At 37.1% G+C, this 14,785-nt stretch overlaps 2 protein-coding genes across 3 annotated transcripts; both read right to left on the minus strand.

The window, feature by feature from the left end:
* Window positions 1-1,687: 1,687 nt before the first annotated feature.
* LOC114137636 (trypsin II-P29-like) lies at window positions 1,688-3,527 on the minus strand. Its single transcript, XM_028006388.1, has 6 exons — window positions 3,257-3,527; window positions 2,888-3,080; window positions 2,620-2,805; window positions 2,243-2,304; window positions 2,017-2,141; window positions 1,688-1,931 (listed from the first exon to the last, which is right to left on the minus strand). Exons 1-6 carry the CDS (start codon window positions 3,291-3,293, stop codon window positions 1,782-1,784), a joined length of 753 nt encoding a protein of 250 aa, XP_027862189.1. The 5' UTR covers window positions 3,294-3,527; the 3' UTR covers window positions 1,688-1,781.
* A 5,955-nt stretch (window positions 3,528-9,482) lies between these two features.
* On the minus strand, window positions 9,483-14,592 carry LOC114138558 (sialic acid-binding Ig-like lectin 7). Of its 2 annotated transcripts, none has more exons than XM_028007911.1 (11): window positions 14,510-14,592; window positions 14,211-14,259; window positions 13,786-13,936; window positions 13,091-13,187; window positions 12,558-12,941; window positions 11,382-11,684; window positions 11,058-11,312; window positions 10,919-10,954; window positions 10,671-10,755; window positions 9,807-9,850; window positions 9,483-9,662 (listed from the first exon to the last, which is right to left on the minus strand). In XM_028007911.1, the coding sequence occupies exons 4-11, from the start codon at window positions 13,182-13,184 to the stop codon at window positions 9,628-9,630; spliced, it is 1,236 nt and encodes a 411-aa protein (XP_027863712.1). In that variant the 5' UTR covers window positions 13,185-13,187; window positions 13,786-13,936; window positions 14,211-14,259; window positions 14,510-14,592; the 3' UTR covers window positions 9,483-9,627. The 2 variants fall into 2 exon arrangements, with proteins under 2 accessions (XP_027863712.1, XP_027863711.1); XM_028007910.1 differs by having other exon boundaries at window positions 13,743-13,936.
* Window positions 14,593-14,785: the final 193 nt, after the last annotated feature.

Consider the following 14,785-nt stretch of genomic DNA (forward strand, 5'->3'; position numbering starts at 1 on the left):
GGTCCCACATTGTCATGAAATAAGCGCATCCATTGTTTATAGCCTGGGAACATTACTGGGGAGCACTGGGAGTATGGGTACTGGATTTAGTGTGGGTGTGCACACTGAACTTCTGATTTTTTGAATTTTCTCTGAAAAGAAGCTGGCAAATTAATTGCATGCTGTATTAGATTGAAGTTCAGGTGGTTCAGTCCCTGGAGGGTTTGTGAATCTGTTAACTGTTGCAAATAAAGCTCGAGCATTGCTAATGTTTTTGCTTATGATATCTGCAAAGAACGTTTCCCTTGCATGTTGTAGTGTTGAGTGATAGCTACGGAGTCTGTCTTTATAGATTTCATTATATACATGAAGTTGAGTTTTATGCCATTTATGTTTGTCTCTACAGCAAAGTTGTCTATCCGTTTGTGTATTTCTCCATGGAGACTTGATCCTGCCAGACACAACCTTCACTGTAATGGGGTCAATTGAATAAATGATACCTGAAATTTTAGAATGGAAGTCATTTACCAACTCATCTACATGACTACAGCTTCAGGGTGAGGAGGAAGAATAGATTTGATTAAATGTTTCTGCTGTGTTGTCTGTGAAAGAACGTTTTGTGATAATAGTTGTTTAGCTATGTGGGCTAATGGATAAAGTATTTTCAAAGATAACAGCAAAGTGATCCGACAGGCGACATCAGGTTCCTTTAGACAGGGGATGAGTTGGAGGTTTGAATTAGGACCGCTGTGTTTTGTATTTCTGTTTTTTGTGAATTTTCTTGTAGTGAGCCGGTGTTCTGACTACCTCGTCAGGTTTTCCTACCATAGCATGGATAGATAGCTAAGTCTATCTGTCTGTGCTATACAGCTACCGTCATGTTTACAAACACCGGGTTGTGTTAACGTTAAATACATTGGATAACATTATTTAAGTGACAGGACCGAAGTGGAAGCTTAGGAGTTATGTTTAGCATAGCATTGGAACAATTTGTATACACCAGGGCCGTGCAGAGACCTTTGGAGGGGCCAGGACTCAAAGTTAAAAAGGGGCACGTTGAACAAGACCTTAAAACAATTGTTAAAATTATAATGACAATGACACTTTAACTGCAATTGAGGAAACATTTCTACTGTACTATCATTATGTTAAATTTGTGGCAACCAGAAACTACCACTAATTAGTTTTACCAGTTTTTAAATATTTTCTTAAAGTTCTCTTTCATTCCAGATTTTGACGTTTAAATTGTTTTTAATTATTGAACTTTTTATTTCCTTTGTATCTTTATTAAAAATGTGATGGGTTTTTTGTATTATTTTTAAGTTATTAGGATTTTATTATTTGTTAATTGTATTATGTGACTTCTGTTTCATTATGTTTGTGCACAGCTCTTTGGTCTTGGAGTTAAAGTTCTCTAGAACTAAATCAGGTATAACTGCATGCTGCATGTTCATTTCTGATGTAAAATAAAGACAAAAACTGAATAACTAAATTACTTCTGGTGTTCCTCTTTGTGTAATTTAAAACTCATGTCACGTTTTACAACTCAGTTCAGGAAAACCATCAACTGAACCATAAATATAAAGACGATCATACAGGAAATGTTTCTTTTTCATTCATTTATTGATTAATTTTTCATTTCTGAGGCAGAGAAAGCTCGATTAAGGAGGTCAAGGTCAGGTGAGAGAAAACAAAACTATTAATTTATCCTAATTCTACAAACTACAAAGTGATGAAGAAACAACTATAAAATTACATCTGAGGAAATTTGATGAGAATTTTATTTCATGATAGTTTATGTTTTATTTAAGCCCAGTTGTTTGTTTTATCCAATCTATGTATTCACAAACATCTATGATTGTAGATGGTATCAGACATGCAAAGCTTGTTCCACATTCAACAATCACACCATAAATCATCCCGTTGAACACCACTGCTGAACCAGAGTCGCCCTGTAGAAAAATTTATATCAATATATTTATTTATGTTGTAAAACAGAAAGGTTCTAATCACTGCAGAGATGAATGAAAAACTTACAAGACATATATCCTTGTTTTGTGCATCAGTAAGAAATGTTTTCCCACATGTTGGTCTAAAGTGGGTATCCAGAACAACATTCATGTTGACACACTGAAGATGTTTTGGAATACGATTATTGGGGTCTGTAGAGAAACATGAGAATCATAAACATGTTCTTCACTCGACCTTCTCTGTAGCGACAGAGACAAAGATTTTACTCTCATAACTTCAATATTTCTCTCACTTCGCTCATAATTGGGGCCGGTTGTCGTTCCTCCCTCTCCTGCCAGCTGAACTGTATCGCCTCTATAACACAATAAGAATAAAATGTAAAAATACAAGATAACTTTAGAAATTGAACTGTGATAAAGACAATGACAGAACAAAAAATAAATCCATGAAGGACTTCATCCTCTGACAGGAGTGTCCATGTCCAGTCCTCAGTGACGATGTCCTGCGTCCTTTACACGTGTCTCTGGCCCAACACACTTGAGCTAAATGGGTTCTGGTTCTGCTGTTGGCCTGATTACCTGACTCAGGTATGCTGAAGCAGAGGCAGCAGGACTGGAGGAGTAGAGACAGAAAACCTGAAGTCATGTTTTGGATCAGAGAAAGACTTACATTTTAGGACGATTCTGGCATCTTGGTAGCCGAGCAGGTGGGACATCTGTTACTGGTCTCCGAAGCTTCAGCAACATGATATCATGCTTTTGGCCCTGGTCAGTATAAATCACCGGATCGGATCGGATTACATGGTTCTGCTGTTTAGCCCTCCTTGGATGAACTTTTAACATTGCTATGTTAATCCTGCAGAAAAGGTTAGATTATAATAAACACACAGAAAACCTGATCATCTGCAGATAAAACTGTCTTAATGTTTCTTTCCTACCACCCTGCCTCCGACTCCCAGCAGTGAGCTGCAGTCAGGATCCACTTAGCGTCGATCAGAGATCCTCCACACAGTCTTATTGTAGTATGATTGCTGCTCTCAATCCGAACATGATAAAGACGCTCCCTGTCATCACAGTCATGGCCTCCAATGATTCTCTTCTGCAGAGAAACATTTGAGTTCACTGAAACACCTGAAGAAGAAAAAGGAGGACTTTACTTAGAAATCAGGTGCAAACATGGCCGCTGGAACAGAAAAAGAATAAACAGTTAAAGATTAAAAAGCATCACAGTCTATATGCAAAGAAGTTTCAGTCTGAAACAGAATCAGAGGGAAGTGTCTCCAGTGTCTCCAGCTTGTCCGACTCACCCAGCCCCAGCAGCAGCAGAACCTTCAGCAGAGCCATTGCTGGTCCAGCTTCCTGTGAATGTCTGCAGTCCTGCAGCAGCTTTTAAACTCTGCTCACAACTTCCTGTAGGAAGCCACCAATCACAAGACAGACACTAATCTGTCCAATCACAGGACAGACACTAATCTGTCCAATCATTTACATAAAATACAGAAGGAGGTAATCATAACAAATAATAGTATAATGAATAGGAGAGACGAAATATGGATTAACAGGTTGAGGATTGGGCATACCAGTTCAAATAGTGGTTTAAAAATAATAGGGAAACATCCATCAGGTGATTGCTCTTATTGCATGAAAACAGAAGGAGTAGAACATGTGTTGATTTACTGTAGAAGATATATAAAAGAGAGGAAAGAACTGGAAAGGGTAATGGGGAGTTCAGTAATAATGGGTAATTTATTAAGGAAGCATCAATCACATGATATAATTCAAGCACTTATTAAATATTCAAAAGATACAAAATTAGCTGAGAGGATTTAGTATGTATGTGTGTGTGAGTGTATAAGTACGTATATAATTTAGTTATTTTAAGATTTGAAGATATATAGCAGGGGTGTCAAACTCCAGTCCTCAAGGGCCGGTGTCCTGCAGTTTTTATAAGTGCCACAGGTACAAAACACTGGAATGAAATGGCTAAATGACCTCCTCCTTGTGTAGATCAGTTCTCCAGAGCCTTGCTAATGACCTAATTATTCCATTCAGGTGTGGTGCAGCAAAGGCACAACTAAAAGTTGCAGGACACCGGCCCTTGAGGACTGGAGTTTGACACCTGTGATATATAGGATAAATGAATTTCTGAATTACATCTCCGTCCAGTTGATGGCAGTAATACACAAAGTTTGTAAGCTGCCAGAAAACGCTATAGAAGAAGAAGATCTGTCCAATCATGGCACAGACACAGATCTGCGCTGTCATCTGCACACAGATGAACTTAAACAACTCATCATTCTAAAGAAACTTGAAAAAGTCCTTGTTCCTAATAAAACATTTCTCCCTAGTATAACTTAAATAATCAGGCAATGAAACAAGAACCTTTTCATCAATATTGACTGAAAACAAGCAGCTCCTATATTTTGCAGCAAAGTTACTTGTAGGTAAGTTTTGCCTTAACTCAAGTGAACTGAGAGGTTTGCAGTAGAAACTAGAAACACTCGGCTAGTGTCTGTGCTAGCCTCCCTGGTAATCTCCTTGCTAGTGTCCATGCTAGCCTTCTGCTAGACTCCATGCTAGTCTCTGTGCTAGCCTCCATGCTAGACTCTATCCTAGCCTCCTTGCTAGCCCTGATGCTAGCCTCCATACTAGCCTTAGGCTTGTTGAAGTTGGCTAAATGTAATATTTGTCTACACAGGAAAATACAAAAACTTGATCTTCAGTGAAGTCCATAGGTTTTCAAGATGGGGGATAGCTAGCCTCCATGATAGTCTCCATGCTAGTCTCTGTGCTAGCCTCCATTCTTGCCTCCATGCTAGATTCTATCCTAGCCTCCTTGCTAGCCCTGATGATAGCTTCCATACTAGCCTCAGGTTTGTTGATGTTCGCTAAATATAAAATCTGTCTACACAGGTTGTGTTAAATTGTCCTTGAAATAAAATCAGAATCAGAAATGCTGTTTCCAGATTTTAACTCTATGAAAATACTGCAAATGTAAACCAAACTAAAATCAGAGAATAAGAAAGTTAGAAACAGAACCTATAATACAAATGACGGACTGGTGACCTTCAGTGGAGGATTCTGCACGGCGCCAACACAACAAACTCGTTTTTATTGGTCATCAGTCCTGGGGTTTTAAACAAGTGTCCTTTTTGCAGTTTGTCCGAGAGTGTGTTTTATGTTTTTATGGATTGTGTACGGTTAACTAGTGTTTAAAAATTTTTTAATGAGAATATTTGGCCTTTTTGGCGTGGTTTTTACCAATTCCGTTTTTATCAACGGTGTACATTACAGTCGAGCCACTAGTTTTAAAACCCGGATTTTAAATTATTTATAGCCAAAGCCAAAATGGCTATTTATTTAACTCGAAGGGACAAAATGTAGGCTGGACCTCAACTCGATGCTGTGGCTCTGTGGAAGTGTAACATCAAGGCCAGGTTGAGTTTGGAGCCACCGGGGATTTGAAGGGTTTTTTACAACTGTGGGGTTTTTAGAGTGTTTTGTGCACCATTTCTGATCAGGGAGAACTAAAATATAACAAACTGCTAATGTAAATATTTATTATTTTTTAGGTTTCCTTGACCTGATTATGTAACGTTTTTATTGTTAAATTACTGTACAATAAATGTTTTGTTAAAAATCTTCTATAGCGTTTTCTGGCAGTTAACATGCTTTGTGTATGCTACATTGTGAAAAACAAAAAGACTAATGGAACTAAAATGTCCTTCGTAAAAGAAACTATGAATCTTATGATTTTATAGACAAGAATTGTTACAAGAAATTCAGAAGGAAAACTTTGTTATGGACAAAAGGACTCTTTGTCTTTTCGCTATCTGTTTTATCTGCTCACACGCACACGGCTGCACACTGACATAACCATATTTAGGACTGGTTACAGTCACACAAAAACAAAAACTGATTAAGGCAGGCCAACACTTTAGAGAGGTAGCAGAATGAGGAGAAATTAAAAGCAGAACTCGTACAATCTTTGCTTCACTCGGTGTCACCCCTACGGTGAGCTGAGTGGAGCCCAGCCCTGGAGGGTGAATGTCACTCTGTATCTGTTCCATTTGTATGACCTGTAACATCTGATAATTTTCTGCATTAAACCTGTTTTATATTTAACCAAATCTCATTATTTCTCAAGGTAAAAACACTGGGGTGTTAGTCAGGTCCTAAAACTGGTAAACAGACCTGGTTGGTGCACAAAAGGGAAAATAGGTGAACTACAACAACTCTGACATAATTTTTCCCCCCTTTACCTTGAGAAGAAAACATTTGTTTAAAAATCATGATGAAATCTCTAAAGAAAAGGAGAAACAAATAGCTTCCTATTCCACTCCCACAAAAGAATTTGATATTAATTTAATAATTATAATAATATAATAATAATTATCTACAAGAGTCAGTGAGTTGAAATCATCAATCCCATTTATTAAGACCAAAATGCAGCGCTGGTCCATCGCCATGTTTCCTTACAGCTCAACACATCAAAATAGTGTCTAACAACAGTTTCTGATTCATTTTGTAGTTTTTTATCTAAGCTGCGCCCTAAAGAGGGCGTTCCCAAATGTGCCATTTTCTTTATCCTTATGTGTGTGTATATATTTGTGTGTGTGTGTTTACATGAGCATACAAGATATATATTTCATAGAGGAATATACATAATTATTTATTCCTAACTGCCCCCCTGATGTGGTGGCACAGATACCACCCCACCATTTCCACAGAGTGTGGTGCATGTGGATCCTAAGCAAAAATATGGTGGACCGTTCTTTCAAGCTGTCACATGGTCCCGTGGCCCCACACACAGAACGTCATGTCTCCAGCAATGGCCCCCCAACCCTCAGTGTTGCAAAATCCCCTGGACACGTCCCACAAAGCTAAGCTAATGGGAAACTAAGATTGAAGTAATTAAACATGATAAAAACATGGTTGAAACCAGAGTTTGGAGCTGCATGACCACGTGCCTTCCGCTTTATAAATCTAGTCATTTATAAATTTCTGCCTCATCTATGCACATTCACAAAATGACGAAAATTGTAAAAATATTTAAACTTCGTTTTTAATTTACTAACTTTTCTCGGCAGGTGATCGAAAACAGACCAGAAAGTGACCCCTAAATTCGCCATGTTGCCAATTAACACAGTTACACAAGATCTGCAATGTCGAGACTTTCATTGTTTTTGGATAAGTGCCATAAAGAGTGAGGATGATAAATAGTAACCTCTTCTCTCGCAGCTTTATCAAGACCAAATTAAAGACAGAGAACTTCCAAAAGAAAATAATACAGGAAAATCCATCAAGATAGAAGATCATGGAGATGGTTCCAACTCCTCAGTGTCTGAAGACAGCAAGAAGGCTGAAGAGGAAGATGATGTGAATCACCCCGTCTCTGAGATGAAACACTTGTCAGACTCTGGAATGAAAACTGAGGACATGGACAATGACTGGAAAGAGAGCAGAGCGCCTGAGTCAGATGGAAACTTAATTAACAAACAAGATTCAGAAATAGTCTCCAAGCTTGCTGGATTATAAAATGTTTTACAGAGAGGAAAAATGTTGACTCATGAAGGAAGGTCCAAACAGGAGGGATGTTTAACTGTGGAGGCTGTGGCAGAACATTTCTTAAAATAAGAAGTTATAAGAATCCACACAAGACAGGAACCTTTATGTTGTGATCTCTGTGGACACAGATTTAGCCAGAAATCATCTTTAAACACAGACATGAGAATCCACAGAGGACAGTAAATAACTTTACAACGTTATAATGACTCGCACTGCACAGCTGTAGTTGGTTGTGAAATATTTATGTTGTCATTCAAGGGAGCAGCCTTCACTTTTAATCCTAAATATTTTGTATAAGTTACAGATTTGTTTAGTTATATAACTGGTAGTTTATTAGGCAGGTATTTTTCCCCATATTTTATAATGTTATAATGCAATGTTTTTGTGTGATGCCCATGGCGTCAACGCCACCATTAGTAACATTACTATGGAGTAGACCTGAGAGGTAAACCAAAAATTAACCAACACCAAAATTTATGACGGACAGCGTCATTTTGCCCATGTCAATATTTTTGGTGTTTTAAAAAAAAAAAAAAAAGTAAAATCGTTCTTGTCTTATTTTGGCTGTGAATAGGTTGGCTATGCTCATGTTCATGTCTACAATGCTGTGCTATGTGTACAGTCTGTTATCACAACCATTCTGTAGCAAGAAGTGAAAGAGATGGAGAGGTTGAGAAAATGGCGGAAATTTCACATGTGAAGCAGCAGTAGATCTGGTCAAGCTGATATTGCACATCTCTCCTCATCAAGGAGAGATTATGGTGATATTTGATGTGAGTTTGTATTTGGAAAAGTAGGCACACAGGGTTTCAGCAATGACATTAGCGTAAAGATATTTTACATGTCTAAACTTGATTAGTTCTTATTTGTTCAATAACTCTTAACTAAAAGTACACATTTTCTTCATTTATTTGCAGACACTTTAGTTTTAAAGTCAAAGTAGAAATAAAATTTAAAGCTGCAATCAAAGGCTAAAAGTAAGATACCAAACAACATTTTTTAATGTGATGTCACAAATTGACAATGTGAGTTATAGTCGGTCATAACACAAAATGTGTTGCAGCTGTGAGATTGTGTGTGGAAGTTATTCCACCTTGATGTTTTATGACAATTGGTCAGATTTGGTGGATTGGTCATGCCCACATGCTTTGATGCAGATAAAAGCTGTTGATAACTTTGCCTCAAGACTCCTGTGCTGTTCTGAGGTCTGTATGTCAGACGTTGCAAGAGTTTGCTGAGATACAACATGTGTAAAAGAGACAAAAGGGTCGACTTCCTGCTGGGTTTGTGTCATGGCTTCAAGAAGCCTTTTTGAAGAGCCTGAAAAGTTAGACGTAGGCTGAATCTTATAATTCTGGGTCAAAGCATGACTTGGGGCTGATTTTTAAAAAATATAAAATATGAAAATATTCCAGTTGGTGCTGTGGATAAATTGGGCCACATGCCAAGCAGTGCTCCCTGATAAAGCAGAAAACAATCTGGTGCAGATCCAATGCTGTGTCCAGGAGACATAGCTGTTGGAATAATGTAAGCAGCACAGTGGAGTCAATGTCAGTATCGTCAGTGGTCATTCATATCCAATATGGTGCAAATCCGAAGACACGTGTGATTTAGAGCCAAATGAGCGAGAGGTTGACATTTTCCCTTAGGCTACACCAATATACTATGAGGTCTTAGCGTCATGTTGTTTTGTTTTCATCAGACACAGGTTTAAATCTGTATGAATCAAAATTTGAAAGAAGACATCCAGATTGTTTTACACAGTTTTTATAAAAATCTCCCTTGAAATTGCATGGTTACTTACAGTAACCTCAAACGTTTTAGGCATAAATATCCATTATTGCAAAGAAATGCTAATTTTTTTTGGTTGTGATAGCTTGGAGCTTCCAGTCATTTAACAATTACCAGTACAATCCCAGTAAATGTATTTTTCAGGTTCTGTAATATGAAACAAACAGCTGACAGTCAGAGAGAGGCCAATGTTTATTCACTTGCTTTGCTGCTTTTTGACCTGGAGACCGATTGTGCGTAGGTCGTCTCCTGCGACTGCCTGCTGCCACGCAGACTCCTGGTCTGTTTTATCCAGGAGTTTAGATCCTCATATCGAACATCAGTTCTTCTGTCTCCCTTTTCTAGACAGTAGTCCTTAGTAGTGTGAGTATGTGGGAAATTAGAAGGGAAAACGAAAATATAAAACACTCATGGATACCAAACGGTGACTTAAAGAGCATATTGATGAATTATTTGTTCACAAATATTGTCTATAATGAGAACTGCATAGTACCACACCTGTTTGGGGCTTTTTCGGAGATAGATGTCTGATCTTAAGAAACCTGGAAGAAATTATAGAGGGGTCAGAATAATTGTTGCATTTTATGATAGGAGACAAGAACCAGCTTCTGCGTTAGGAGTGAGCAACTCTGTGGGTTGCAGACTTTTTTGGAGCCCAAACTACAAAAATATTTTTACACTTAAAAAGTTCAAGTACTACATCTGCAAAGTACTTACAGCAACCCATTGTTTTCTTACTCTGCTAATTATATGAAATTAATCTTTTATTAATTGATTATTGTTATTTTGCACATTTGTTGACAGTTTTTCTTCTTTCTTCCAATAAAGGATCCAGCTAATTTTTTATTCATTCTTGTCATTACAAAATGGAGAATGGTACATTTTGATGACACCCAGGGTAAATGCAAAGGCTCTGTGACATGCGTAAGTATTCCTACAGTAGAAATTAGCATTTTAATTTGACCAGATTCTCTTTTATGAGGTGAAAAAAAAACATTTGACACAGTTTTGGACACATATGGCTAAATTGTGCCAAAATGCCAGCTACGCCTGACATCTTACTATAAAACCTGTGTGGAGCAAATGCTTCAACTGATTCAGTCCCACTTTGCTGCAGTTATTTTTAAGGTGTGAATTTTTAAAATCTGAGGATATTCCTGGGTCCTCTCAGTAGAATTCATTGGATTTTGAACTGTTGATTAAGGGGAAAATAGATGAGGGGTGCGTTTGGTGGTTTTTTTTGTTTGTTTTAGCATAATTTTGTTAATAATGTTGTATTTGTGTGCAGAGTTTTTAGGAAAGAGATTAATTGCGGTGCTGGGAATAGTTTATGGATACATAAACTCCCATTCTCATACTCACCACATGAAGATTTTGATCAGGGAGCCAAGCAAAATAACTCCTAATGCTGACACAAGTGAAGTCTTAACTGGAGTACTCAATATTCCTGGGAATATAAGATGTGGAAAAAACCCCAAAGACATGTCAGATATTTTTAGAGTTGATATATTTCATACCCCATCACTTTATAGCCACAGACTTATAAAATAAAGTAGCGCATGACTGGAAAAATTGAGGAAAATTTTTTTTTCTGTGAAATAGCAGAATACCTCTTTTTTCAGAAAGTCCATCAACCTGCAGGTTCCCTGAAAGGAAAAACAAACAAAGATTGAATCAGTCAGACTGTTTAAATCTGCTTTTTCTGTAGCATTGAGGCACATTAACCACCTTCCATGTTTCTCTGATTACCTTTTCGTTGACCAGTCAGATGAACCTTTGGAGATGTCTGATTACCAAGATCGTTGGTGGCCACACAGTGATAAATCCCCTCCTCAGTGATATTGAGTCCATAAACGTCTCCTTCGGTTATTTGCATGGTTCCATTTGTGCTGTTCCTGAACCAGGTGAAGAGGCTGATGGGAGGTTTGGCTCTGCTGGAGCACGTCATGTTCACCCAACCATCTTCTGACAAACTGACGGAAGCTGAAGTGTTTTTAGGAGCATCTGTGGAAAATGTGACACACGTTCAGTTTACTGATGAGAACCAGCTGATGTTCTGACCGGGTCACTTACAGGAAACGCTGAGGGTCACTTCTGCCTTTGCAAACTTGTATTTTTCTCCATCCACAGGATATCTGACAAAGCAGGTGATGTTGAATCCATCATGTGTGTCTGACAGCGTGACGTTCTTCTGGATTTTAGCTGTAAACGTTCCGTCCATGTTCTTCTCTGTCAGCCTGCTGTGGTCTGGTTTGAGGTTCCAGGTGAGTTTAGGAGGTGATTGTGGACAGGGAGTGAGAGCTGAACACGTTATAATGACAGAGTTCTTCTCCTTCATGTCACCTGAGATTTCAATCCTGGGTCTCCAAGCAGAATCTGTATTTTCACATCACACACACACACACACACACATTTCTCAAGGTGAGATACAGGAGTTTTACTCAACATGTGGAGCACGAAAATGGAGGATGATGAAAAATGAAGTTAATTTAAAATAAATAAACTTTCATTTTTCGATAAAAAGCTTTGGTGCTAAGATGAGGTGGATTGTTGACCATATCAAAATTTGTTTATTTTGTACAATGGCGTCTGTTATAGACAGAAAGAAAATTAGTCAATTTAAAATTTCCTTTAAAATTTTTAAACATTTTTAAAATAATTTTTTTCTTAATTAATTAAAAAAACTTTTTTTAAATTAATCTCAAACATCTTCTAGAAAAAACATCTGAGTTTCTAAAGGTGACGGGTTTTTTTTTTATGAAACTCAGAAAATTTTAAAAAGTCAAAGAGTTTTAACTTTCAAAACTCAAAAGAAATTTCCAAGTTAGATATTAATCTGAAAATGTATGGGTTTTTTGGTGGAAATGTATTTCCTTCTATAATGGCTCTAATACGAAGTTGTAATTTCACAAAACTGCAACGGAAACACTTTTTTCGCACCACATGATCAACAATGTTGCCTCTGACACAAGTCACAAATTAGAATACGACAGGAAGTAGTAGAAAGGTGATGGCGCAGCAAGATTTTTATTGAAATATCGCAGGAACAAACGTATTCACGTTTGATTTAAATTAAATTTCTTATTAAATAAAAACACTGCAGAATAGTGACAAAATTTTGCGCATATTTGTAATGGAAACTCCTTAAGACTTAGTAATGGAGTTTGTTGTTTTACACCAAAGATGCTTCATAATTCATTTTGTCTTCAACATTAATATTAGAGACAAATAAAAACAAAATGCTCTCACCTCTAACGTTTACATTAACAGCCTTACAAAGAGCGCTTATTTTGAACGGCCCGTTCTCAATCCTGAAGAAGTATTTGTCTGCTTGCTCTGAGTTTATGTTATAAAACACAGTGGTGCAGTTCTTCTCCCTCAGGTTTCCAGTAATGTTCATGTCATATTTGTTTTTCAGCTGACTGCTGTTGTAAACCACGTTTTTCGGACTATTGAGAATCGGGGCTCCAGGTTTTAACCAAACTCCAAATGTTTTTCTCTGAGGATCAAACTTATGCTGCGGTTTCACTGTAAAGCTACAAGGGATTTGCAAACAGACTCCACTCAGTCCCTCGATCTCTCTCGGTGCAGTAAAGATGAGGCCTTTGTCTTCTTCACATCCAGTCAGTCTTCCTGTAAAAGCAACGTAAATATGAGGACAACACAGAGCAAAATGTGCATGAAGAAAAACCTTCCTGATCCATAAACTCCATCAGAGCTGCAGAGTCTTTAGAACAGGATCCGTTACTTGATGGTTCAACGTGAGAAAACAAACAGCTCACCTGAAAGAAAGGAGACACTCAATAACAAGTTGACTGTCAGCACTGTCAGCATGCCTTCAGACAGGGCGGCCATCACACTTCTACGTCCCTCCATCAGCTCACAGAGACAACATGAAGGAAAAGTTAGAGTTCAGCTTAAATAACGGAAGATAATTAATTAAAATGTCAAATTACATCAGAGAAATACAGTAGAATGCTAGGGCCAAAAACGGGAGTAAATTTCCACCACAACTGAGATTAAAATGTCCACCACAACTGAGATTAATCTCAGAAATTTTGTAGAAAAAAATTGGAAATTTCTGAGTTTCAAAAGTCAAAAAGTTTTGACTTTTGGAAATTTTGTTTGAAAAGTCAAAATTTTCATCTTTTCAAACTATGATTTTTTCCCCCAGAAAGTTTTTTAGATCAATCTACAAATTTGAGGATTTTTTGTAGAATTTCTTTGACATTTCAAACCCAGAGATTATTATTAATTACTTATTAAAAATTTTTTAAGAAAATCAACTTTTTTCTGGCCCTAATACACCATAGTAGAGAAATGTCACATTTAAATTTCCTAACTAAAATGTATGAAAGAAAGAAAAATAAAAACATCAAAGTTCTGGCATTAATAATAAATTAACAAACTTAGTAGAATAACAATTAATCTTACTAAGACTACGATCTTCATCTGCTCATCAGCAAACCAAACTCACAACTACTCTGGTTAAAAGAGCTTCACTTCCTGCTTGGTTTGTTCAAAACAGGAAGTCATTGTTCTGCCGGATCTTGAGTTTGTCCAGGTGTTCGTCTCCAGTCCAGTAGATCAACCTCACAACAGGCACATACAGGCTCACAGTATTTATTCTAACAAGAGAAAATTCAAATTGGTGGTTAACATCAGTCCAGCAGCTTCTGCCCACAGTTACAAACAGCAACACAACTGAATGTGATCGTATTGCATCTGACATGAATGTAAATCATTAATTCACATAACTAAACTGATCTTTGACATAAAAATCAATTACTATATGTTTTTGTACAGGAAATATAATCACACATATAACACACATTTAACAGTCAAAGACCATCACACAATTTGTAACTTAAACATTACTTTGCATCAAAAATTAAAACATACCGAATAAGAGAAAAAGTGAAGTTTAAGGTCAGTCCAGCAGCTTCCGCCCCTACACAATAAATAAAAATAGAATCAATAACCCCAGACAGCTATACTGCATATCAATGGTTATGTTAGCTAGTTAGCAGCTAGCTGGTGTAAATTTAAACACAGCTAAAATGCACAACATTAACATCCATAAGTTTTTGCAAACATGGCAAAAACTAAAAATGAAACCCTGCATCTAATTAAATCTGTCTAAAATATATGTTAAAATATAATATTCGTAAAGAAAACACCGAGCTGGTCCTAATACATACCACAGCTGGAGATGGTAACAGAAAAGGGGAATGAGCTGACGGTTGGTGGTTGCTACGGTAACCAGCAATCTCGAGCAAAACATAACATAACCATAAATGTCAGGAGAAAATAGCTTTTTAACGAACCAAAATTAATTTGAACCATTTTTGACAAACTCCAGATCTATAACAATGTTTAAATAAAACCCAGTTACACTTTCCACTCCTGGATTTTGTCAAAATTACAAAACAAACACGATGCAATGATAAAACATATAGAACATTTATAATGTGCAG

This window comes from Xiphophorus couchianus, chromosome 22 (genome assembly GCF_001444195.1).
Source record: "Xiphophorus couchianus chromosome 22, X_couchianus-1.0, whole genome shotgun sequence".
NCBI lineage: Eukaryota > Metazoa > Chordata > Actinopteri > Cyprinodontiformes > Poeciliidae > Xiphophorus > Xiphophorus couchianus.

Bases quoted from the DNA above. Each gene is read 5' to 3' on its own strand.
- LOC114137636 (XM_028006388.1), bottom strand. From the start codon at position 3,293: ATGGCTCTGCTGAAGGTTCTGCTGCTGCTGGGGCTGG. The intron at 2,806-2,887 runs GTAGGAAAGAAA...CCTTTTCTGCAG, and splicing joins TGGGAGTCGGAGGCAGGGTG to GATTAACATAGCAATGTTAA. The intron at 2,305-2,619 runs GTAAGTCTTTCT...ATTGTGTTATAG, and splicing joins TGCCAGAATCGTCCTAAAAT to AGGCGATACAGTTCAGCTGG.
- LOC114138558 (XM_028007910.1), bottom strand. The intron at 12,942-13,090 runs GTGAGCTGTTTG...TTGCTTTTACAG, and splicing joins GAGTGTCTCCTTTCTTTCAG to GAAGACTGACTGGATGTGAA. The intron at 10,955-11,057 runs GTAATCAGAGAA...TTTTCCTTTCAG, and splicing joins TCTGACTGGTCAACGAAAAG to GGAACCTGCAGGTTGATGGA.